This window comes from Chinchilla lanigera, unplaced genomic scaffold, assembly GCF_000276665.1.
Source record: "Chinchilla lanigera isolate Chin_1 unplaced genomic scaffold, ChiLan1.0 scaffold00026, whole genome shotgun sequence".
Taxonomy (NCBI): domain Eukaryota; kingdom Metazoa; phylum Chordata; class Mammalia; order Rodentia; family Chinchillidae; genus Chinchilla; species Chinchilla lanigera.
This window is the reverse complement of record NW_004955427.1, coordinates 12,621,640-12,645,651: the sequence shown is the minus strand read 5'-3', so window position 1 is coordinate 12,645,651 and position 24,012 is coordinate 12,621,640. Positions and strand designations below refer to the sequence as shown.

At 37.0% G+C, this 24,012-nt stretch overlaps 1 protein-coding gene across 3 annotated transcripts in view; it reads left to right on the top strand.

The window, feature by feature from the left end:
- The first annotated feature begins 1,108 nt into the window (after positions 1-1,108).
- The window catches only part of Slc9c1 (solute carrier family 9, subfamily C (Na+-transporting carboxylic acid decarboxylase), member 1), a 103,148-nt gene continuing 80,244 nt past the window's right edge, over positions 1,109-24,012 (top strand). For 2 of the 3 annotated variants that reach the window (XM_005386385.1, XM_005386384.1), the window contains exons 1-8: positions 1,109-1,208; positions 3,555-3,800; positions 4,824-4,924; positions 6,517-6,645; positions 7,736-7,901; positions 10,808-10,936; positions 16,997-17,158; positions 19,425-19,524. In XM_005386385.1, coding sequence (XP_005386442.1) covers positions 3,659-3,800; positions 4,824-4,924; positions 6,517-6,645; positions 7,736-7,901; positions 10,808-10,936; positions 16,997-17,158; positions 19,425-19,524 — 929 coding nt within the window. In that variant the 5' untranslated portion in view covers positions 1,109-1,208; positions 3,555-3,658. Of the gene's footprint in view, positions 1,209-3,554; positions 3,801-4,823; positions 4,925-6,516; positions 6,646-7,735; positions 7,902-10,807; positions 10,937-16,996; positions 17,159-19,424; positions 19,525-24,012 lie in introns of those variants that run through there. The other variant, XM_013515039.1, reaches the window with a different exon arrangement.

Below are 24,012 nucleotides of genomic sequence, written 5' to 3'. Positions count from 1 at the left end.
TTTTAAAATTTTATTTTGACACAGTCTCACTAAGTTGCCCAGGCTGGCAGTCCTCTCTCATCAACCTTGTGAGTAGCTGGGATTATAAACCCAGCTTCCATGAAATCCTAATATTTTCTTCTAAAAAAGTTACTCAGGAACAGCCTCAACTTTTATTTTATAAAGACATCGTGTTCCTTTTATCACTTTTTAAATCCCTTTATTTCACTGTTTGCCAAAATGGATTTATATTGATAATACTGGAGGATAATTTCCTTCAACAATGGATGTTGCTTTGTGGCCGCAACAAGGTTGTGCAAACATCTCGAAGAGGAAAACTGAACGCAGAGTCTTGTGCATGCTAGGCAAGTGCTCTACCACTGAGCTAGGTCCCCAGGCCGTAAGAAAAAAAATTGTTTTTAAATTTTGCGACAGGGTCAAATTTTCGATTTTCTCTACCTCACCCTCCAAGTAGGTGAGATAACAGGATAGCGCCGCTGCACCCAAATTGTTCGTCTGTTCTTATGGCCATCAAAATAATTCCACAAAAACTTGGTGTGTGTGAACGTTTAAAGTGGTGCCTTACGTGCCAAATAATAATCTAGATTTCAGAGTCATTGCAAAACTTCCCCCAAGTACGTTGTGAGAGTAAGAATATACAATTTGGCTTCACAGAGTAATACTGCTAATTTCAATTACAATATACTTTATACTCAGGAAAAAAACAATATATTTTTACGCCTGTCTTGAGAATCATACTTCTCCTCGCTGCCCGCTCCTTTCTTCCCCAGGCACCAATATCTATATATTTCAAAATCTTTACTACCCTATTTTATCCAGGACTCTCTCTCCAACTAGAATTGTGAGAAAAGTTTCCACTGACTCTTGGCCAGAAATTCACTGTTCTAAAGTTTAACATTAACATAAGCAGTACAATTTCTGGAGGTTTCTCTTCCCTCTTGATTAATTTATTTTTTAGAAATAAACATAGCCTTGAAGCTTTAAATCACTTGGGCCTGTGTGTGTCGGGGGGAGATGATTCTGTGTTTCATCAGCCAATCAAATCGAGGATTGTGAGCCTGAAGCCAATGGATGCAGACCGGGGGCGGGACTTGGAGCAAATACTGGCTGTTATAACTGCCCTTGGTCTGCGCTGTTTGAAGTGAAGGAAATGATTGCCTTCATTTGCTTCTCTCAACCCGCAGGGTGTCCCACTGAGGTTCTGGACGGTGAGCGCTCCTTTCATTTCCATCTCTGGAAGTTCACCTTTTCCCTTTGGTACTTCAGCCTTTTCTTACAGAAAGTCTCCACAACATTGCAGCTCTGACTCAGTCACACCCTTTGGGAGCTTCCGCTTCTTCCTAGGGTTACCAAGCAAGATCTCTCCCCAGATTAACCAGGCTTTCTGGTCACACGTTCTCCTCCGCTTGACTCTGAGTCTCCTCTGAACGCTTCCCTGGCTTGTGAAGATTCCTTGTGTGTTCATGAGGGCAATGGGAGACCCACCTTTTTGTTTGTTTGTTTGTTTTGTTTTTCTTCTGGTACTGGGTCTCGAACTCACCACCTTGAGCTTGCCAGGCAGGCACTTTGCCGCTGAGCTAAATCCCCAGCACCCTGACCCATCTTTGAAAGTCTCAGACTCATGGGAAGGCTGCCAGTGCGGGAGCGGAGTTAACGAGATAATCTGACCATAAACCTTTGTGAGTTTTACAGCTTCTCGAGATAAGACCTCAGGATATTTTTTGTCGCCTCATTATGCAAAATGCGGTGACTAAAAAGAAAAAGGAAGACTGTTCTCAGGTTTTTCTGTTTGTTTTTTAGGACCTGGATGAATTTTGTGACTCTCCTTCCATGAGAAAGAGAGTATCTAAAGTTGGCTGACTGGCTGTTAAGGTCAGTTTACACGCCATTTTGAGAAGGCCATCAATAATTACCTCCACACATGAAGAGTCTTGATATAGTAGCTATAAGAGTATTAATTTATAATCAGTAGAGTAGAGTGTGAGGTCCTAATTTAATGGCATTATTGGGAAGTAATAGAAATTTAGGAGGTAGGGCCTAGTGGATAACAAGGGGTGAGGTTGGAGACTGTATCTTGCCCCTGACCCCTTCTGGACTGGCTCTTCCACTCTTTCTGTCTGCTTCCTGACTGCCAGGAGGTGAGCAGCTTGTATGGTATTTCTGCCTTGTACATATGCACAAGGGAATATTATTCAATCATAAAGAAGAACAAAATCCTGTCACTTGCAAGAAAATGGATGGAACTGTAGATTACCATGTTAAGCAAAACAAGCCAGACACAAAGTTAACTATTGCATGTTTTCTCTTACACAAGAAGCCTAAAATGAATGAATGAATGCATGCATGCATGCATGCATGACTAGAAGGAGAAATGATAAGAAACCAGAATTTAGATCTTGGAGATGAGGAAGGTAGATTGTTGGTGATGGAGATAGAGAAGATCAGCAAAATAGCAAAGAAAGGGAGAGAGATGAAAGCGAGTGAAAACGATCAAGATATGTTATATGCATGTGCTAGTTCCCAAAAATTAGCATCACTGTTTTGTATTATAATCATGCCCTAATAAAACAATATATAAGTGCCACTGGATGATATGCATGTGTATGATTTTTTTTCTGCTATAAAAATTTATATAAAAATTTATTTCAAGTATTTTCACAGTAAGCATGTGAAATTTTCTCTTTCAACATGTTTTATAATCAGAAGACATATATATCGATATATAGGTATATATATCGATATATATATCAGAAACTGAAAAAATGTTTATGAGAGGAAGTTCAATAGGTGATTGGTTGTTTGGTGTGGCAGTCAGACGAAAAACTAGTAGCAAACACTAAGAAGGGTTCAGGTACTGTTATAAGACAGAATCATGAGAATTTAAGTCCTTGTATACAAAACTGTTCTTCCTAGAGGAGGCTTATGGGATTATCTGACTGTGACAGTTATTAATTACTTCAGTCCTATATCAAGGCCCTCTTTCTTGTTTCAAAAAGTAACCATGAGATAAAACAATAATTCTTAAGTAAATATTTTGGGTTTCCATATTGTTCATTCTTGGTTGCTGCTGTAATATTTCAAAGAGAAAACTTGACCCATTGGTGTTCCAAATAAGATACTGGAAGGTTGTGGTTGGGTATCAACATTGTCTATTTATTTCTGTCTAGACAAAAAACAAGATAGATCAAAATATTCTTCCCTCATCCTACTTCCCCTCTTTAGCTGCTGCCAGAACACGCTTCCAGAGGCTCAGATAAAATAAGGGCAAGCTCCCAGAGCACCGTAACCTGTCCCCACTTGTGGCATCAATGATAGGTGAATGCTTAGATTTCTTTCGGATAATTAGGTAGATGCACATTGGATAATAAGTGCGTCATGCTCGACACTGTAAAAGAACAACAGGTGTCACTGGCTGGTGTTTACCACATAGAGTTCTACCTCTTCCATTTTGTTTAAGAATGAAATGTCATAAAAGAAATAGTCATTTCTAATTTTGAAAGACCAGAGGATAAAACCGGAAATACTTACCGAAGTCATATGGGTTACTTTTTCAGAAAAGCATTAGAAGACCACTAAGAAAGGAAAGATATGTTCCTTTGATTCTCTCTGAATTTTGCAAAGGTATAGAGTCAAATTCAAACAGACTGCAAGAAACAATATGGCTGATAATGGCATTTCCCACCATAGTTCTAGCAATGTTAATGACACATTGACGACACTCATCATGCGTGTGGTTTTGAATCCTCCTGATGACCTCCCCAAAGTCATTTTTGTATTGTCTCTCATTTGTACTATTGGAGGTAAGTCTCTGTGTTTCTCTGTCTGTCTCTGTGTCTCTGTTTCTGTCTCTCTCACTTTATTCCATGGATATGTCTAATAAATGCTAACATACAGAATTAAAGAAAGTCACAGTAGTAGAAAATTAGAATGTCACTGTTAAACGTCATTCCTTTATCGCAGTGTTTTTAATGAAAGGAATCAAAGAATGACCTGCCTCTGAGGAGAAAAAAGAATCTGATTAGACAGTCTTCACTTCCATCAGATTCAAAGTGCTCCTACATTTGTACTTGCTAGATCAGGGTTAGGTTTCAGTAATGGGAATAACTGAAGCAAATAAGCAGAAATCAAATGTTGGGGCAGGGAGTCCTATGAGTCATATCCAAATGATAAATATATGCCCACTCTTATAAGAATAATGAAGAAACTAAAGGAAAATACTCTTTCCTACTTTCTTTGACTTGAGAAGAAATGATATAACAAAGAAGCAGAACAAGTGAAATAGAAGAAAGTACTATATTACTTATTGCTCTTTGATTACACTGATAAAGGTAAATAAAGTTAAGGTTTATTATTTATTATTTATTGTGTTATTTATTGTGGGCTTTGTAATACGTAATATGCAACTAGGTTTCTGCTGGTCGGAAAATTGTAGGTACTTTTCAACTGTTCCTCAACCAGGAGGTTTAAATTTTTTTTTTACTAACCTTTTATTACAGGGTTGCTAGCTAAACTTATCTCTGATGTATAAATATATAGAAATTCTATTATAAATATTTCCATAATAATCTAAAAGCCAATGATTACTAGAAATGTTTACTGAAGATTGTAAAGAAATGATATACATCAAAGGAGAGGTAAAGCAGGAAATTCGTAGGCTAACAATTACACTATGTGCTTACAATGTGAAGGAAGGTTTCAATTATAGGAAAATATGACATCAGTAATGAACAGTATTTCACTGTCCTCTGTATTAATTAATAATAACATTAAAGTTGAATAAATGTGATATTTCATGGTTTTCAGTAACAACATATGTTTTGCAGCATTTTTGAACATGCATTTCAAAGTCTTTCTAATTCCTCTCCCGGTGATATTATTTTTACTTGGATGCGGTCTTGAAATACTAAGTTTTACATCTTTTGAGGTGAGTATAATAAATGAATATTTTGTACTATACTTAAGAATGACACAGATGCAAATCTTGATTAAAAAAATTTGTAAAAATATTCATCCCGTCATTACCTTCTCATCTGATCGATGCTTGTAATATTGAAAAGGGGACCAGGCTTGCAAGGTCAGTTCCAGTGCAGTGAAGAAAAAGTCTAAAAGTATACTGGCAAATCAGAAAGAATACCCATAGAGCTACTGAGTTAGAATGGTGCCTGAGTTTTTAAGAACAGTTAAAAAACTTAGATAAGAAATTGACTAACAAGATAAAATCTTAGAGAAATTTTGTGCTGCCAGTACAGGATTTTAGTAGTAAGTTTATTCTGATATTGAGTCATTTTTTTTTACCTCAATTAAAAAATGTTTTATAAGGTTTCCAGTGTTCCTGAGGTAGAAAATATTAAGAAACATAAATTGAACCTCTTGTCTGGAGTTGAAAGTGAGAAGAAAGGCCAACTATAGTCAAGGAAGCTACAGTATTGCAAAGTATTTGAGGGCAATTAGAGTCAGTTAAAGAAGAGAGAAAATACTGTAAAGTATATAGAATTTATTACACATTAAACAGTACTGTAGGTCATTTTGTGGTAAACTTCTTATGTAAATAGAGTATTTTACATTACGCAGGCCTTATGATCTCCATTATAGCTCACCTCTGCCATTGTAGCACAAAAGCAATCATAGGCAAGGCATATATGACGTGCCGTAGCTGTGTTCCAATAAAACTTTATTTACAAAAACAAACAATGGGCTAGATTTGAGCTGGGAGCCATAGTTTCCCAATTTTGGTCAAAAAGCATGGATATGAGAACTTGTCAGAAAATTACTGACTTTTCTTCACAATTTTAGTCAGTGATGTTCACTAAAATTATAGACAATATGTATTCATCTAAGAACCAGAAGCAGGTTATTACTTCAGGTGTTACAAATGTAACCTTGAAGGAAAACAATCTGTGCATGCATTCACAGGACAGGGAGTAAAAAAGAGACACACGGAGAATACAAAGATGTCACCTACTATCTAATGCAGAAAAGATATATTTAGTGTTTCCTTAAAGAACGAACACTGGGTGGTAAGGTTTGCTAAAATCGAGTAAATATTTTATAGGTAAACTTCATTAATTTTTTCATGAACTGCATTAATTTTCCAGTTTTTATTCCTGTTAGTCTTTCTTATTCTTCCACATATACCTTCTAAATAGTCTCTGTCTAATTATTTGTGGTTTCCTATGATCTTCTACTCCTTTGTGGATTTTTTTGTGCACCTACCTGATCTTTCTCTTGTACACTAAAAGTCAGTTACATATTCTCCTGTCCCATGCCAATATGTTTACTATACGTGTTATTTAAAAAAAAAAAAAAAAACAGGCACAAAGATGTACATTAACTTACCTCTGTAATGGGTAATAATTACATAGGAATTTATAAAAATCCAGTGGAGTCAAGACTTCAGCGCTTATTACACTGTGTTTTATCTTTTTAAAATTTTCTTTCTCTGTTGCTAGAGATTGGGGAGTTTGTTGTGTATTCTATGCTAAGACAGGGATGAATAAAATATTTTTATATTACTAGATCCAAAAATATGCAGATGCCATACAATGGATAAATCCAGACTTATTTTTTGGTATATTCATACCAGTAATTATGTTTAATGTTGCATTTGACATGGATGTATACATGCTTCAAAAGTTAAAGTGGCAGGTAAGTATTATTTTTTCAATGATAAAATTCATTCATGAAGCTGAGTGTGGTGGTGTATGCCTATACTCTCCTCACTCAGGAGTCTGAGGCAGGAGAATTACTGTGAGTTCAAGACCAGTTGGCGCTGCATAGTGAGTTTGAGGCCAGCCTGAATTATACAGTGAGACCCTGCCTCAAAAGCAAAAAAAAAAAAAAAACAAACAAAAACACCTTCATTTATGAACCATGAGTTATTTGTTTTTAGATTTTAAAAAAATTGCTCCAAAACAGAAAACAAAGAAGATGGAAGAAGTACAGGGCATCAGAATAGTAAATGTAGCTTTATATGTCAGTGAGTAAATCATATTATGGCAATTGTCTGGCATGTTGAGATCATGTAGAAAATATTCCAAAAATCTGACTGCAGAACTTCATACCAATTAGAATTTAATTCTAATTCTGAGAAGCTATATGAGAGATATTACGGAAGTATATTAGCTCTAGTAAAAAAGATCTTGCTGAGAAAAATCATGTTTTCAATTCAGATGCTACAGTCTAAAGCTTCTTGTACCCACATGTAAATGAATAAAAGCCAAGAAGGAAACCCACAGAAGTCGCCATAACCCTAATTTACAATCTACAATGATTTTGTTTATCATGGGAGATAAGACTGTGTTAGGGAAAGACCACGAGGTAAGATACTTGAAATTACAAATAGGGTGTATATTTCTTTCAAAGAAATCAAAAGTTTTGAAAGTCTAAGGCTATTACTTAAACTGCATTAGAAGCAAAATTATTTGAACAATGTACATTTTTTATCCAAATGCAAGCACAAGGAGTTCAGAAAAATGACAAAAAGATGAAATTGAAACGAGCAGAAGTGCAAAAGTGGTCTGTGTTACCTCAGGTGATCTCTGCTAAGCCATCCCATCATCTCTATTCAGGAGAGTGTTAGCTGGAACAGTTTGAGACCTGGATGGTCCTATTTGTGTGTCTGCTGGTGGGTGCTCTCAGTACTTCCTGGTTCTACATCTGTAATAATCCTGATTATCCACTTTGTAAAATGGAAAACAAAAGTAATTTGATTTTTCTACTATAAAATTTCTTGCAGTTATTTTTAATTACAATTCCTGGCTTTGCGATTAATTACATGTTAATTTTTTGGTATCTGCTATCTGTGAATAAATTACTTTTGAAACCCATCCAACTGTCACTATTTTCATCTATCCTTATGAGCGCAGATCCCATGGTAACTGCAGCTGCCATAAAAGATCTTGGTAGGTATATTTTTCTCTTTTTCTATATTAAAATATCATATTTTGTAATTAATGTGTCCTAGTTTTAAGATATTTTGTGTTTGCTAACTTTTCACTGAGCGAAGTTGTCCAGTAAGGGATTACAGATTGAAATTTTAGCAGAGATTCTGGAAGTGATGCTTAGGACAGAAAGAAATGCCAGTGTCCAACAAGGTCATTATATCCATTTGTGGACTTGGGCAGAAGATTGCTTAGAATCCTTGTATTCTACATGTTTCTACCTTGAGCTAATGAAAGAGTTCTGGGATATTATTGATTAAATTTTGGTTGGCCCAAATTTGTTGTTCTTTGAAAACATTCATTAGGATAATTACATTTAAATAAAAATGTCTTTGGAGTCATTGTCATCATAGAGAACAAAAGCTCAAAAAGTCAAAAACAATAAAATTGCTGGCAATAATAGTGGTTGCAGCATAAAATATTTTAGGATAAATGAATCTTTATTGAAAGGTTAAATGCCAAATTAATGTCACCCAGAAAAACAAAATATTTCAAGAGCCTCACACAAGAAAAACAATAACTTCATATTTTCCCTCAACCTCATTTTAATGATAACTAGAAATAGCATTTTAAAATAGAATGTTAGGGGCTGGGGGTTTAGCTCAGCGGCAAAAGCGCCTGCCTGGCACGCGCAAGGTCGTGAGTTCGGTTCCCGGTACCGGAGAAAAAACAAAAACAAAATAAAATAAAATAGAATGTTAACGCCACACATCTATGCATGCCCATGTACACATAATAACAACAACAGTACATGTGCGTATTCTTTACAATTTCATTTTCACTGTATGGGCAATTAAAGGCAAATAGCAATAGAATATGGGAGACACACTGAGTTTAAATATATGAATAAAGGAAAGCAGTGTGTTCAACCTAAGATTAAGAGAGAGAAGTGAGAGGATAGAAGAAAGAAGTGCCAGCATCATCATTGAGACTTTTCTTCTTCTCTGTATTCTTTCACTCCACATATCTCTTTCTATATGGCTTTCTCAGTACCAACACTGCTAAAAAGATTTGAGGGGGTGAGTGCTATGATATATAGGAGCTGATTCTATACCTTTCTTGCAATTTATCATCATCTTGTTATCTAGTAGGTCACTGATTTTCTAGCCTGTTATTGTTGAACTTAAATATTCTATTTGCTATATCTTACTAGTCTCATAAATTTTAGCCATCTTGCCCTCTTTTCTGGAGTTTATTTTTTTTTGCACTTCGCATCTCTCAAAAAAAAATTAAAGCATTTCCCACTTAGCATTTTTGCTTGAGTTTGCAAGGCGTGATTTATATGCTTATGAATTCATAAATATGCAAACGTTTTATGCATACAAATATAGTCTTTATGTATCTATATGTTACATATGCAATTATCTTTTGAGGATATATAGGCTCAAAAAATAATTTGTCCAAGACTATGTATGCAGTACATGAGTACATTAAGATTGTCTTGCATTTTTATTGTTCTTTGACTTACGTCCCCAAGTTTATTATTCATTTACAAATACTCTCCTTTTCTATGCTAATTGTATGTCTTAAATCATAGTAGATTTGGTTAATAATAAATTGCAAATGCCGTGTTTTAAAAACACAACTTGGAGCCAGGTGTGGGGTGTCTACCCATGATTCCAGCATGTGGGAAGGTGAGGATTGCCATGAGTTTAAGGTCATCCTGGACTCTATAAGTGAATTCAAGGCCAGCCTGCACTACACAATGAGACCCTGTCTCAAAAAAAAAATTGCAAAAAATACCCAACAATTTGGGAGGCAGTTCTGATGATGTGGGCTGGACTCTGCTGATCTCTGGGTAGGTTCATAAAACCATCTACAGCCATCTGACAGATGAATATGCTGGGACTGAGTGATTCTGGATGGTATCAAATCAGGAAATTCACGTTTCTTCTGTATCACTCATGCTCCTTTTGTAGGGTGGCCAGGAAATGCTACCATGATAGAGGCAAAAGCCTAAGCAAGAGAAAGCAAAATTCTGTGCTTTCATTAGTCTTATAACCAAACAGATGGATCTTTTTGTGCAGTCTCAGAGCAATGGACATAGATGCAGGAAAGTGAAGAACTGGACCATCAAGGCAATTAAGCTCCCAGAGGGAAAGGCTGCTTTGACTTTTCTTCCCTCCGGTCAGCAAACTTACAGATGTGGAGTGGGTGGTTCACATAAAGAACCTTTCCTTTTTTCTCCTTTCAGTAAGATACTAAAGATTCTCAAAGTCATAGTTTAGCCAGCTGTGCACATTTATTGGTACAAGAAAAGGACAACTAACAAATATATAAACTTAAAATACCCTCATAGAGGAAAATTAGCATGGAAGATGGAAATAGGGTGGAGCTTGATTTCTAAACTATTGAGAAGAATAGATGGAAAAGTCAGGTAACTTCCAATCGAACTAGATTATCTGGACAGTTGCCTGAACATTTGACTTAGATGCTATGTTATGAAGCCTCAGTCAGGAAAGGCATTTTATCCTTCAATCATCATTTATGTCTTGCTTTAAAACTCCCTGTCTTATAATGGATTCACTTATACAGACCTACCCACTGAATTATTAAAAAATAGTAAATTTCACGTTTTTAATCAGTACTTTGAAACAAAGAAGGAGAGCTCAAACTAAACATTTGACTTACATAAACATAATGGGCCACAATTAATTTGGTACTGAATGATGATGTAGACTTAGATTTTATGAATAGTTTATTAATGAAATTTCTTTGTTGTCCAACATATCTAAAATATAAGCATGTAATAGAAATTATGTAATGTAAATCCAAAGCAGAGAGTATTTACTCCTTTCCAATGCAATTTTATTCTTTAATGTTGGTATTTTTCTCGCTTAAAAGAATCCCCCCTTTGACATACGTAGGTCTTTCTAGAAGCCTCATCAGTTTAATTAATGGAGAATGTGTGATAAACTCTGTGATGGCGTTGATTGTATTTACTACCACTATGGATATTAATGACAGGAGACAGCGCAAAGCCACCTATAGCTTAAGTAAGGACAATTTTTTTCTTAATTTCTTAAAACTAGAATTCTATATTTTCTGAAATTCTATAATTTCTGACATTAATTTTGTAATATCTTACCATAAACTATGTTTATAAAAATAGAACAGTGAATACTAATGTTGTTATTTACTCTTTATATAGTACTACCATCCTTTTATAATGTAGTATTAGTTGTGGTTTTGTTGTGAGGCTTGGTGAGTGCTTTGTATGAGGATGCTTGTAAGAGCAGGGCTCTACAGCCTGGTCAGAAGCAAAATTCTAGACAACAAAGATGAGAAAGGTATTTTTTAAGTGTGGGAAAACAGCTTAGAAGACAAGCCAGGTAGTGCGTCCTTTAATAATGAGAGGGGGCAGCTTCCCTTCTGTTTGCCCTGAGACGATCTTCCATGAGGCAACTAGCATAAGGTCAATTTAGGGAGAAAGGATGAGTCATGCATCCACCATAGGGTCAAGAAGCGGTGTTTATGAACAGAGAATTGAAAGCTGCTCAAAACTAAATGGTTGTAAACTATACACATGTACAGTTATTGTCCAAGACAAGAAATGTAGCATTACTAGCACTCTTGGAAGCATCTCAGTGACCCTTACCAATCAAAATCTCTTTTCTTTCTCCTTGAAAATTGTTCAATGTGTAGTCTCTGACATATTGGGTAGTGGGAAAGGTGAATGCACAAGACTTATTCAAGATGCTCATGAAACAAAAATATTTCCCAAGAATTAAGTGATTTACCTTTTTATTGTATTGGCATTTGCGCTGATCTTTGAAAAGCCTTTACAGCCTTTTTGAGAAATTGATAAACAGATACTATACCACTAATTGAGTGGCTTCATTATTCTGAGGCCTTCTGAGGCATCATCTCATTCCACCACCTTTGTCCTATCTCTTTGAGAAACAAACATTTAGAAAATTCCTACAAGCCATGGTCTGTTTCACCAGGGATCTCTAGATGCCAAATAACTACCTCTGTGGATGTGGGTCTTTCTATTACCGCTCTCCTCAAAAGTGTAGGACATACCAAGTCAGTTTTCTGACCACTAAGAAGAGGAGATTCTAGCTGTAATTGTTTTCCTTGACATCAGAGAATGCTTCATTGCTGAGCATCCAGTGACACCACTGTTCTCTAGTCTGGCCTATCCCACCTTACATATTTAGTCCAAACTCCAAATTGAAGACTAGTCTTTTCCATGAAGATCCATTTTGGGAACCACTCCCTAATTTCTTCCTAAAAGGAGCTGGTCCAGGTAGCTGACAGTTACCTTGGTTGGAAATAAGGTATCCTTGCCTTTGAGACTTTGCCTCAGCCTTTGATTTTTTTTGTTTTTTGTTTTTGTTTTTTCTGGTACCGGGAATTGAACTCACAACCTTGCGCTTGCCAGGCAGGTGCCGTGCTGCTGAGCTAAATCCCCAGCCCCTGCCTCAGCCTTTGAGACTTGTAAGCCACGCACTGGTAAAGCTGAGTCCACTGTTAATATACCTGGGCATGAAAGCTCAGAACACCTGTGGTACATCAGCTTTCAGGGCTTTAAACTTGCCATCTGTGTTGGTTTGGGGCGTGTTTTTGCAAGGGAAACAATATAATACAGGACATGTATTTTATAAGATTATTTGTAATAGTCACCCAAAGAATGATATACAAAAGAGGGCAGGAAATCTGTCCACACACCAAGACCAAGGAATCCAGCCAAGGGCCTGGATCCCATGAAAATGTCCTGCATGAGTCTAGCTGAATACCTAGACCTCATAACAACACCTCTCTCTTGAATCCAGCTGGAGGCCCAGAGCCCAGAACAACATCTCATGCAGGCCTGCACTGAGAAGGCCCAAAAGTCAGTGGTGGAATCTAGAAAGTCTGTGCCAGCAAGATGGAGGATCTGTGCCAGCAGGCTGAAGGATCTGCACTGGAGCCAGGAAGTGACATGCAAAGTAAGAACCAGAGCTCCCCTGAAAAGTACCACAGCCATCCTCAGCAACAGTGAGATCCCAAGCTCCTCCAGTGACCAAGATGGCTGAGTTCTCGTCAGGAAAGCCAATGCAGCAAGCTTCTCCTGGAGATGGTGCAGCAAGTGCACCATCTTCCCCTCTATAGCCAGAAAGTGACGCTCAGAGTGAGACCAGAGGTCCTGCAAAGTGAACCAAAGCTATTCTCAGTGCCAGCGAAGTCCCGAGCTCCTCGAAGGATGAAAACAGCTAAGTTCATCAGAAAGCCAGCATGATGAACTCCTCCAAAACAACCAACAGCTCCTTACAGCTTCTACCAGCTCCAAGAGCCTTTCTCAGCTCCCAGCAACCTCTTTAGTTCCCAAAAGCCTCTCTTTTCCTTCTGCAGTTCTGCCTCTTATGCTGCTGGCAACAATCCCCAGGTGGGACTCCCACACCCAGGACCATGCTTACTCAGTTCAGCTGGGGGGTTATAAGTTGACTACCAGTTATCGATCCACTACACCGTCCTTGGTACATGAGAAAACCAAAGAGCCATACATACAACATTTTGCAGAATGCAGAGTGCAAGAGAGGTGACCATAAAGCACTCAAAGCTTTCACTATAAAAATTCCCATAGGTATGAGGTTGTTGAAGATGACTAAGGTGAAAAACAAGAAATTTTCTATATTCAAAAGCATCTTAAAAACTCAAGATGCATCCAAGCTTGGTGGCACACACGTATGATCCCAGCATTTAGGAGGTTGAGGCAAGAGGATCACCATGAGTTCGAGGCCAGCCAGTTTGAGAACAAGACAACTTGAACTATGTAGGGAGACCCTGCCTCAAACAAACAAACACTCAAGAAGCTTAGAGAAATTGAAAAGTACCAAGAAATAAAATCAGTCATGCCAGGCTGGAGAATACGTACGTGTTCAGCTACTAAACCTGGAGCAGTATTTTGTCAGGCTCAATTTCAAATATATTGACCACAGACCTTCAGAGAAATTTACATCAGAAATGATATCTGCAGTCTAATCAAGAGGACATTTTTGGTATTTGCTGTAAGGGGATAAAGAGAATGTAGAAAGGAAGGTATTGATGTGGAGGTTCGTTCATCCATTCATTGATCCAAAAGTTATTTAATAATGAGTAGTATGCAATAATTCCTATTCTAGGGCCTAGGAATTGAGTCAAGAGCACAATTGCTAAATACCCCTCTCATTCCTAGTTTTCATTGTAGTCTTGATGGCAGTCAGTGGAACAGAACACTGTGGGGTTTTGTTTGTTTTTAGGCTTCAGAGAAATAGAAACTATAAGTAATCACTATTAATAATAATTGTAATAACTTTAGTAATAAAAACTGCTGAAAGAAAAGTTAATTTATCTTCTTTGCCATTAGGTCTTTGAGATTTCAATAACAGTGTTACTTTTTTAAGTTATTACATATTTCATAATAAGGAAATTAATACTGAGTTATTGCACTCAGAATTCTTACCTTATCCAAATTGGGTGAAAGGAGTTTCACAGTAATAGTAGATTGGCTTGGATATTTTTCCTCACTTAACAAACCTAGTTAGCAAACTTATTAAATATTATTTTTCTTTCTTAAAGGAGAAGGCAACTTTCAAACTAGTATCTTAACACTCAAGATTCTTGTATGCTTTTGAGACCAGAGCTAGCCCCACTCTGTATGTCAGTGACAGGAAACACTGAACTCTGTCATAGCCACCCCATGCCCAAAGCTCACACAGGCTAGAGGGCCAGTCATGGATTTCTCCTCCCATGTTCCACCTATCCCTAGAGATATTCATCTTTCTATCTGGAACATCTAGAAACCATGGTTGTCTTTCAGCCAGTAGGTTGTCCTTCTCCAGTTGAGAAAGCATCCAAATCATCTCTGCAAGCCTGATATTGCCCTCTCTACCAATAGATGTTTATGGATAAGACTTGTAAAAGGATACTTTCCCTTTCATTCTGCCATCTCAGAGAATCATCTTGGAATTTGTTTCCAAATTCAGCCTTGTTTTTTTGTTGGTGTGATTATTGCTGATTTTCTGTCAGTCACTTATCCTGTTGGAGTTGCCTCCTTGGGCTTCCTGACACCAGGACTTACTCTCATCCATGATTGAAATTTTGTTCCCTTTCTCACTTGATAAAGGTGAGCACTTCCCTGCCTACTGGTATGCCTGCCACTGAGTGTGTCATGCACCAAAGCTCCCTGTTTCCTGGGCAGGGCATCATCACAATTATGCGATATCTAAAAATATCATTAACAATAAAAGAGCGGCTATCTTTTGGAGCAGTAGTTTCACTTTTAGGATGTAGGAAATAATCGGATAAGCATAAAAAACATTGTTAACAGAAATGTATATTACAAAATTCTTTATCTGGGAGGGAAATTAAAACAATTGAGATGTTCAAAAATAAAGAAGCAGTTATTCAGTTTAACAGGCCAACATAGCATAGGAGATTCAGGCAGCAGGGACCCAGTGGGATTCCTTTTTCTGTTCCCATAGTGTGTTACATTAGATCTAGAATATTAGTTCTATGGGTTTGGGGCTTCTGTGAGAGTAGCCATGATTTCAAACATTATTTGACATGCAATAGGCACTGTATAAATATATAGAGACCTTATTGGAGAAAGAAGCTCTTCAAGTTAACTGGACAGATTTTCCAAACATAAGTGTAGTTTTAGCATGTAACAAGAAACTCTTTCAACTTAGAAATAAAAAATACTGCACATACATATATTTTCAAAAGAAATAAATATTTTTAAGTTAATCTATTTGCAACTAACAACTCATAATTATACATATGTAGAGTACAGTGTGGCATTTTGATGTATGTATAGAATGCACAAGGGATTAAATCAACTTAATATATCCATCATCCAGCTTACCTGTAATTTTTCTATGCTGAGATACTTGAAATTTACTCCATTATTTTAAAATAGACAATACATGATATTGACTACAGTCACTTCCTTATGCAATCGATTTAAAACCTATTTCTCCTATCCATCTCAAACTTGGTACTCTGATCAACAATTCTTCTACTCCTACCTCCTGATCCCTCCCACCAAGGGAGTGACCATCATTCTACTCTCTACTGTAATGAGTTCAATTTTCATGTTCCATATACGAGTGAGAGAATATGATTGTAGTAGTCAACTTCTTCATTGCTATACCTGACACTCACAGTTTAAAGAAGGTCATGATTCTGTACATGCTTAGTGGGATGCAGGACACAAACACCATGCCAGAAAGGCATGGCATGCGTAACTGCTTAATTCATAGTGAGAGAAAAGCAGAGTGGAAGATCACCACCGGAGGAAGGCATGCAGGACCAGATATACTACCCAAGGTCACATGACCCAGGCACACCCGGAAGTGTTCTCCATCAATCTTCTGGGTGGCTTCTCAGCCAATCAAGGTGGCACAATCAAGCTTAACCCTCTCAGTAGTACTTTTCTGTTTGTGATTAGCTTATTTCACCCAGCATAATGTCCCTTAAGTACATTCATGTTGTTGTAAATGACAGAACTTCCTTTTAAAGACCAAGTAGCATTCCTATATGCATATATACCACATTTTTTAGTCCATCCACCTGTTGATAGACACTGGAGTGTCCATATCTTGGAAAAAAACCTCCCATTTAAAATTTAAGAACGGGCAAACCTGGACATACATTTCTCTAAAGAAGACACACAGACATTCTTAGGTACATAAAAAGTGCTCATCATCACTAGTCATCAGTAATCACTAGGGAACTATAAATTAGAACTCGGACATTCCTCCACCTGTTAGAACAACATTAGCAAAATGAAAAAGTAAGTGTTGGTGTGTGGAAAAGAGGGAACCCTTGAAAGTTGTTGGCGGTAATGTAAATTAATATAGCTATTAAGGGAAATGGTATTCAGATACCCTAAAAAACTAAAAATAGCCTACCATATAACCCAGTAATCTTAATTCTGGGTATATAGCTAAAGGAATTGAAGAGATATCTGCACTCTTAATGTTTATTTTAATAATGAGTTAAAGATATAGACAGTAAGACAAGCATCACTTAAAATTCAAGCAAATAAAGTCTATTAACTATTTGCCATTTTCTGTCTCTTCTTATAGCCAATGATATTATGATAGCAGTTTGGACAGATCTTATAGGAAGTCTCTTGTTTGGAATTTTCAGTTCAAAACTAATTCAATCCTGGATGGCTGACATTTGTTTTGATGATGTCAATTACACAATTGTCATCTTTGCAGCTCTGTACCTCATCTATTTCATTTGTAAGTGAAGGGTCTATGTGTAAAATTAAATGACATATAAAAATGCAAACAAAGATTACACATGCCATGAAAATACATATTAAGCAATTTTTAAAAATCAGCCTAACTAGATGTAATATTTTTGTTAAAATAATCTACCAAAAAGATAAAAGTTGTGAATATGTATCACAGAATAAAATGACAATGTACCAAGATGCATAAATTAACTATTATCATAGTAGAAAGAATAATTTGTGAAAACTACAGTTACAGTGAGTTCTTTACTATGCCTTTCCAAGTGAAAGAATTTTACAATCAACTGGAAAAAAATCACTTTGGTCATAAGAAGATTTAAAAAACAATTAATATGCTTGTTTTATAAGATATGTAAGGAGTTTTACTTCTCCAAACAGAATCCATATCATTTACATATACAGTAGACCCTCCTCTATATTTGCCAATTCAGCATCAACCAACAAGATGGAATGTACTGAACATATGCAGATTTTTTATTCTGATCATTGTTCCCTAAACAAAATACAGCAACTATTTACATAGTATTTATATCATATGCAATATTAGCAATCTAGAGATAAAAAGTATATAAGAGGAATGTACACAGTATTTAAAGCAGATAGGAGCATATAGGTTATATGCAAATGCTACACCATTTTATATAAGTGATTTGAGCATTTTCAAATTTTGGTAAGGGAGTGGCATTGGAACTGGTTACTGGTAAATACCAAGGGATGACTGTACCTATGGACTATTTATGGAAATTAACTAGGAAATCAGTTCAGTTAAATCCCAAACATTATTAACCATGATACAATTAAATTTAATATTTGTTTCAAGAAGAGGATTTGGGAAAATTTATCATTCTAACTGCATATAGTTAAATATGATTGTCTTGCTAACTCTAAGGTCAAAAAGAAAAAAATGGAAGTTGCAGGACAAGAAAGATTAAAAAAATTTTTAAAAATCTTCCATGTTATTATCCATTTACCGTGTCTTCTCATGGAGGTCTGGCAGATATTGATAATTAAGAAAATCACTGTCTTCTAGCACAGTCTCAGAATCACATTTTACCCAAGTCCTCACACGCTCCTCCAAATGATTTGGGGTCTGCACGTCAGATGATAGCTAGTTACCAAACCTGCCCCTGAGTTCACAGTAGTTTCTGGTTTTTTAATTTCCCTCTGAAGATGGGAAAAAGAAAAATTCACAGTGGAGACACAGTTTAGGATTCTGTGAGCTCCAGTGACTACCTCTGTTTCCTCCCTTTTCCATCTGTCCTGATGACTTTTCACTGTGGCCATAGACATTCAGCAAGCATCCTTTAATTTGAAGCTGCCTCCTGAGTCTCATTTTCTATTCTCAAGCAGCTTATCAAATTATCTCTTTCTAGACAAATACGATACTCTGCCAAGCAAAAATATTCGTAATAAAAATATGTTTAAAAGTATACCTAAAGTGCCAGGCATGGTGGTACACACCTGTAATCCCAGCACTAGGGAGGCTGAGGCAAGAGATTGCCAGAAATTTGAGGCTAGCCTGGGCTGCATAGTGAGTTCAAGGCCAGACTGAACTACCTAGTGAAAAAACTTGTCTCAAAACAAAACAAAACAAAGTAAAACAAAAAGCATACCTAAAATTTTGGCAATGAAATAATGGATGCTCTCTCTTTAAAATCTATAATATCAATACTTTCCCATAGTGTCTGAATTTTAAGGTATAATATATTATGTTGCTGAGGTCAAAGAAGAAACAATTCTAATAGAAGTACTTTTTAGGAAAATACTACAGTTTTTTATATTTTTCAATCTTCTGTAGTAAATGCACAAAAAATGTGCTGGGTAAATAGATCCATATTTGGTCTCTGTTGGCCCATATCCCTTTTTTAAAAAAAAAATCACACACCATTTCCATCTTCTACTGTCTCCCAAGAAGTTACGTGAAATGGACTAGTCCAGAAAGAGCTCATCAGTTTACATCCACTTAGCCCTCCTGAGTACTTCAGAAAGAAACAGATCTGGGACCGAGTTCTCTAGCCTCACTAGAGTATACGACAAGTTCTGTGACCTCTATATGCTGCTAATCACCTGACATGAAAGCAGCGCAAGTATGTCAGTTACAGACTTCACTCCACAGTTGGATGTGAATCTGAGGAGGAAACAGGACAGTCATGGTGTGATAACTGGTAATATTTTCCAGCTGAAAGCAAGTGGGCTAGCCTTTGTGTTTGCACATCTATGCTAATAATTTGTTTCTTCCTTTTACAAAACAGGTGAGTTCGTTAGAGTGTCTGGAATGTTCACTGTCGCCTCTATAGGACTTTTTTTAAATTCTACGAGTTTTAGACCACTGATTGGATCCTTCCTGTTTGAGTGAGTAGCTGGCACATTTTCCCTTTGTTTTATTCATTAGAAAATATATTATATAAGAGTAACCACATCTACTGGCCAAAGTAAGATGATGGTGTAGAAATTAACCCCATTATAAACTGTTTCTGAAAACCTTTTTTGGTTTTACCTGTACCTTGAAATCCTTTAATTTTAGGCAGAATTTATTACCTTACCTGGAGTTCATGTTGATTCATTTTCCCCACTAACTTCTCAAATCTCTAGACATCAACTCAGTAATTTCAATCTAAATCCTATACCCACTAGGCAGACCAGGAGTGAGCCAATGAGACAATCATATCAGTCATAAAACTTAAGAGGGGGCAATAAAGGGGCAGCAATTGAAATAAATAATATTTGAAAGCAATCTTGCTTTGAAAAATATAAATTAACATTAAAAATGTTTGAAGGCTAGTATTTAAAGGACCATGGGAAGATCCCACATAAAACAAGTAAATGAGTAAGCTGGGTAATTTGAATAAGATTAGCAATATTAGAAGAGAAAGTAAAGCAACTGTGGGTAAAAATGTTCTCATGCCTTGCTCAAAGGGATGAGCAGGATCTGTGCCATCTAGACCAAGGTTACAATACACAGGTAGGAACTAGACCTAAACATTCAGTGATAACATGTGTGTTAATAGAGGCCTGAAAAATAAACAAAAATGATTTTGGGGGTGTGAGAGAATTCAGCAGTCAGAAGCTTAGCGGTGTAAGATATCAAAAGATGTTGAAGTACTTCATTTAGGTTCCACGTCAGCTGCAAGGAAAATCAATCGTATTTGCTGCAAGGCAGGCTTTATTCAGCAATGATTGTGAAAATTTTAAAATGTCACACAAATATGTTATCATTCCTATGGAAATTAACTCAAAAACTGCCTTTCACCTGGCTTCAATTGGAGGCTTGATCTCCCTCTAAGACAGTACCTCCCCTGCATTCTTTAAAAACGGTAGCATATTTTCCACCTGCATCCTGATATTATGGAGTCTGGAGATGAACTGTGTAATCTCTCTGCACTACAGTGATTTGCAGATCATTTTTATCCCTCAAGGAACCCAATTTTGAAGCTCATACAGTAGGATTATGCCATCTTCCACCCTCCAGAAGCTTGAGATGCACTCTTTATTTTGTAAAGATCTTAGCTCCTGGTTCTCTGTGACTCTCTCCAACGTTACTCTGCACTATTTTTAGTAAAATCAGTGTCCATGTAGCTGATCCTTCTACTCTTTTGGCTTTTAGTTCCTGAATCATCTCAGCCCCCTGCTTCCATAGACATTAAATAATGACTGTATAATCTTAGTTCCAAAAATCCTACTGTCTAAAAGATGACGTGTGAAATTTCACTATCCAAGATGCTAAAGTTGAAGATAATAGTGATCAAATCTTATTTTACATCACAATAGCCTATAACAGGTCCATATATAGAAAATTTATATCATCTTATCTTTTCATTTTATGTGCTCTAGTATGCCCCACCAATTCCAACAACTCTGCCGCTATATTGTAATTATACTTCATTGACCCTATGATCTTTTACTGACTTTACCATGATTCATATATTTAATTCCTCCCCATCAATGTTCCTTTGAAACACTGAATAACTTCATTTACTAACTTTTCCTTTGGCTATATCAAAGTTGTTTTAATAGTAAACCCTATAGCTTGTGTCCCTGCTCCTATGATTTTTCTCTACCATTTTCATGTATACCCCAGTCTTCTCTAGTTATACTTATTACCTTGATATTCCTCAAATTTGCCAAGCATACACTCCTCTATTTGGATTTATATCTTTGTATTTATACTTTTGGAGTGAGCTTCCTCTGTATTAACAGAAGTGGCTGCCTACATTTTTTCATGTTTCTATTCATTTATCCCCTTGTTAGTCAGAAATTTTTCTAAAATAGAAAGTACCCCCTCACCAGCTTTTACAGCCTTATTTTCCCTGTTCTTTATTTCTCTAAAATGCCCACTCCATCATTATTCCTCTGGGGTATTGCCTGTATATTGTTAGAGAATAAAAATAACACAAATGCTTAGATGTACTAGACTCAATATTTATGAATAAGACCATAGGACTGCCAGGGCTGGGGATTTAGCTCAGTGGCAAAAGCGCCTGCCTGGCAAGTGCAAGATCGTGAGTTCGGTTCCCGGTACTGGAGAAAAACCAAAAAAAAAAAACAAACAAACAAAAAAAACAAACAAAAAATCAATTTTGGGGCTGGGGATTTAGCTCAGCGGCAAAGCGCCTGCCTGGCAAGCACAAGGTCGTGAGTTCGGTTCCCAGTACCAGAGAAAAAACAAAAAACAAACAAACAAACAAACAAAAAGACCATAGGAGTTCCAATTTTTAAAATTCTCAAATATCATTTCTACATAATTATATGCACACAAGAGTATGACCCACTACTACCTGAAAAGACCTAGGTTTACTAGGACAGATCATGGCATTAAAAAATTGGGAGGTCTTTTGTAGTGTGTTCAAATCATTTTGCGTGCACACAAATACACATACGAGCACATGCATGCTTGTGTCGGATGGATTTGAAGAATAGCTGCTCAGCATCACAAAGAATGTGATAGACACTTATTCCTTAGGGAATCTGATTTCATACTCATCAAATCCTACCATTAATTTCTACTGTGTGTGAAAGTGTCATGGCAGCTTCTTCTTGCTTAACTAGTTTGATTACATTTCATGGTAATTTAAAAGACAAGTTTTGAGACTTTCAGATAAAAGAATAGAACTACATCTGAGTGACTCTGAGGGAGAAGAATTTAGTTAGAAAGGCAAAATTATATTCTGAGGTGAGGATGAGGGGAAGGGCTCTGGCAATCACAAGGTAACAGGAAAGCTAAAAAGCACAGAGAAGCAGGAAGACAATGCAGAGAAAAACATGAAGTATTCTTTAGTGCCAACTTCAGCTCCTTCGGGAGAGAAGAACTTGATTATGCAACCACAAAGTAAGCCAGGAGAGGTGTGGTAGCTCCAATAATAAGCAGTAGACTAGTGTATGCTTAGTCACAGGAGAAACACACATCTATTGCAAGCTGTATTAGTCATTTTCCCATCATTGGGACCAAATATCCAACACCTGTAACTTACAGGAGAGGTTTACTCTGATTCACAGTTTTCAGTGGGTTTAGTCCATAGTAGACTGGCTCTGAGGCATAGTAGGAGAGTGTGGTGAAGGATATCTGCTTACCTCATGGCAGCTCAGAAGCAGAGAGCGAAGAGAGGAACCTGGGGCAACAATACGTCCTTCTGGGTCAGCCCCTGTGACCCACCTCCAATCAGGTCCCCCCTCCTAATAGTACATTAAGCTTCTGAAATCATCAATGGATAAACCCTCTGATGAGTATAGACCCCATGATCCAGTCACTTTCCAAACACAAACTTGTGGGAGACATTAAATCCAGTGTAGACAGTTAGTCCAAATGTGAGTCCTACTGTATGGTAGGCTAGCTTCAGAAAAGAAGCAACTGCAGCATTCCCCAATCTTACTGATTGAACTAGTGGCTGTACTGAGAGGAATTTTACTGTCTGGGACTGAGTTACTCCTGAACAACCAACCACACTTCAGAGTCCCTGGGATCACCCTGCTTGCAGTGACTGGATGGAAGTTAGCAACAAGAGACAGTGCTGAAGAGGGGGAAGATTAGTCCCCTACCTTCTAAGTTTAAGCAGTGGGTAACTAGAACTGTGGAGAACACCATGGTCAGGAGTCCTGTCCTCCTAGAGAGGAGAGACACCCATTGGGTATGGTTTTTTCAGGGGGCATGGTCCAAAATTGGCAGGATGAGGCCAGCGGATTGCTTGGTTAGCCAGATTGTCCCATACACACAGAACTCATGGTCCTTTAGCTTTCTTTGCTGTCTGATGTATTCAGGGATATGATTCTACTTGAACATTTGCCATGCCTTCCTGTGCTTGGGTAGAGGACCAAGTGGGACATTAACCAGCTAAACATAGTTGTGCCTGACAGAGGCTCCAGGTGCCCAGAAGGAAACAGACAAACACATAAAATCTAGAATGAATACAGTGCTGAGGCCAAAAATATAATTAGCTTGTCCTACCTGCTAGCAAAGGGTGGGGCAAGGCTCAGCATTCATACAGCCCCAGCCTGTTAGTTAGGGGCAGAGTGGAGCTGCAGCAGGTCCCCTGTTGACTCACTGCCTCCCCTCCTTACTGATGCATTATAGTCCTAGAAAGATTTTTTCCAATCTGAACACCTTGACAGGTGGAGATTTTTGACTCATTTTTCTTTTTCTTCTTTCTTTCTTCCTTTATTTTTTTTTTACTTTTTAATATGTTAATTGGGTAATTTTAAAATTTCTTTATAAAGATTTTTAAATCTCTTTCTTTTTCTTTTCCCTTTCTTTCTTTTTCTTTCTTTCTTTCTTTCTTTCTTTCTTTCTTTCTTTCTTTCTTTCTTTCCTTTCTTTCTTTCTTCTTTCTTTCTTTCCTTCCTTCCTTC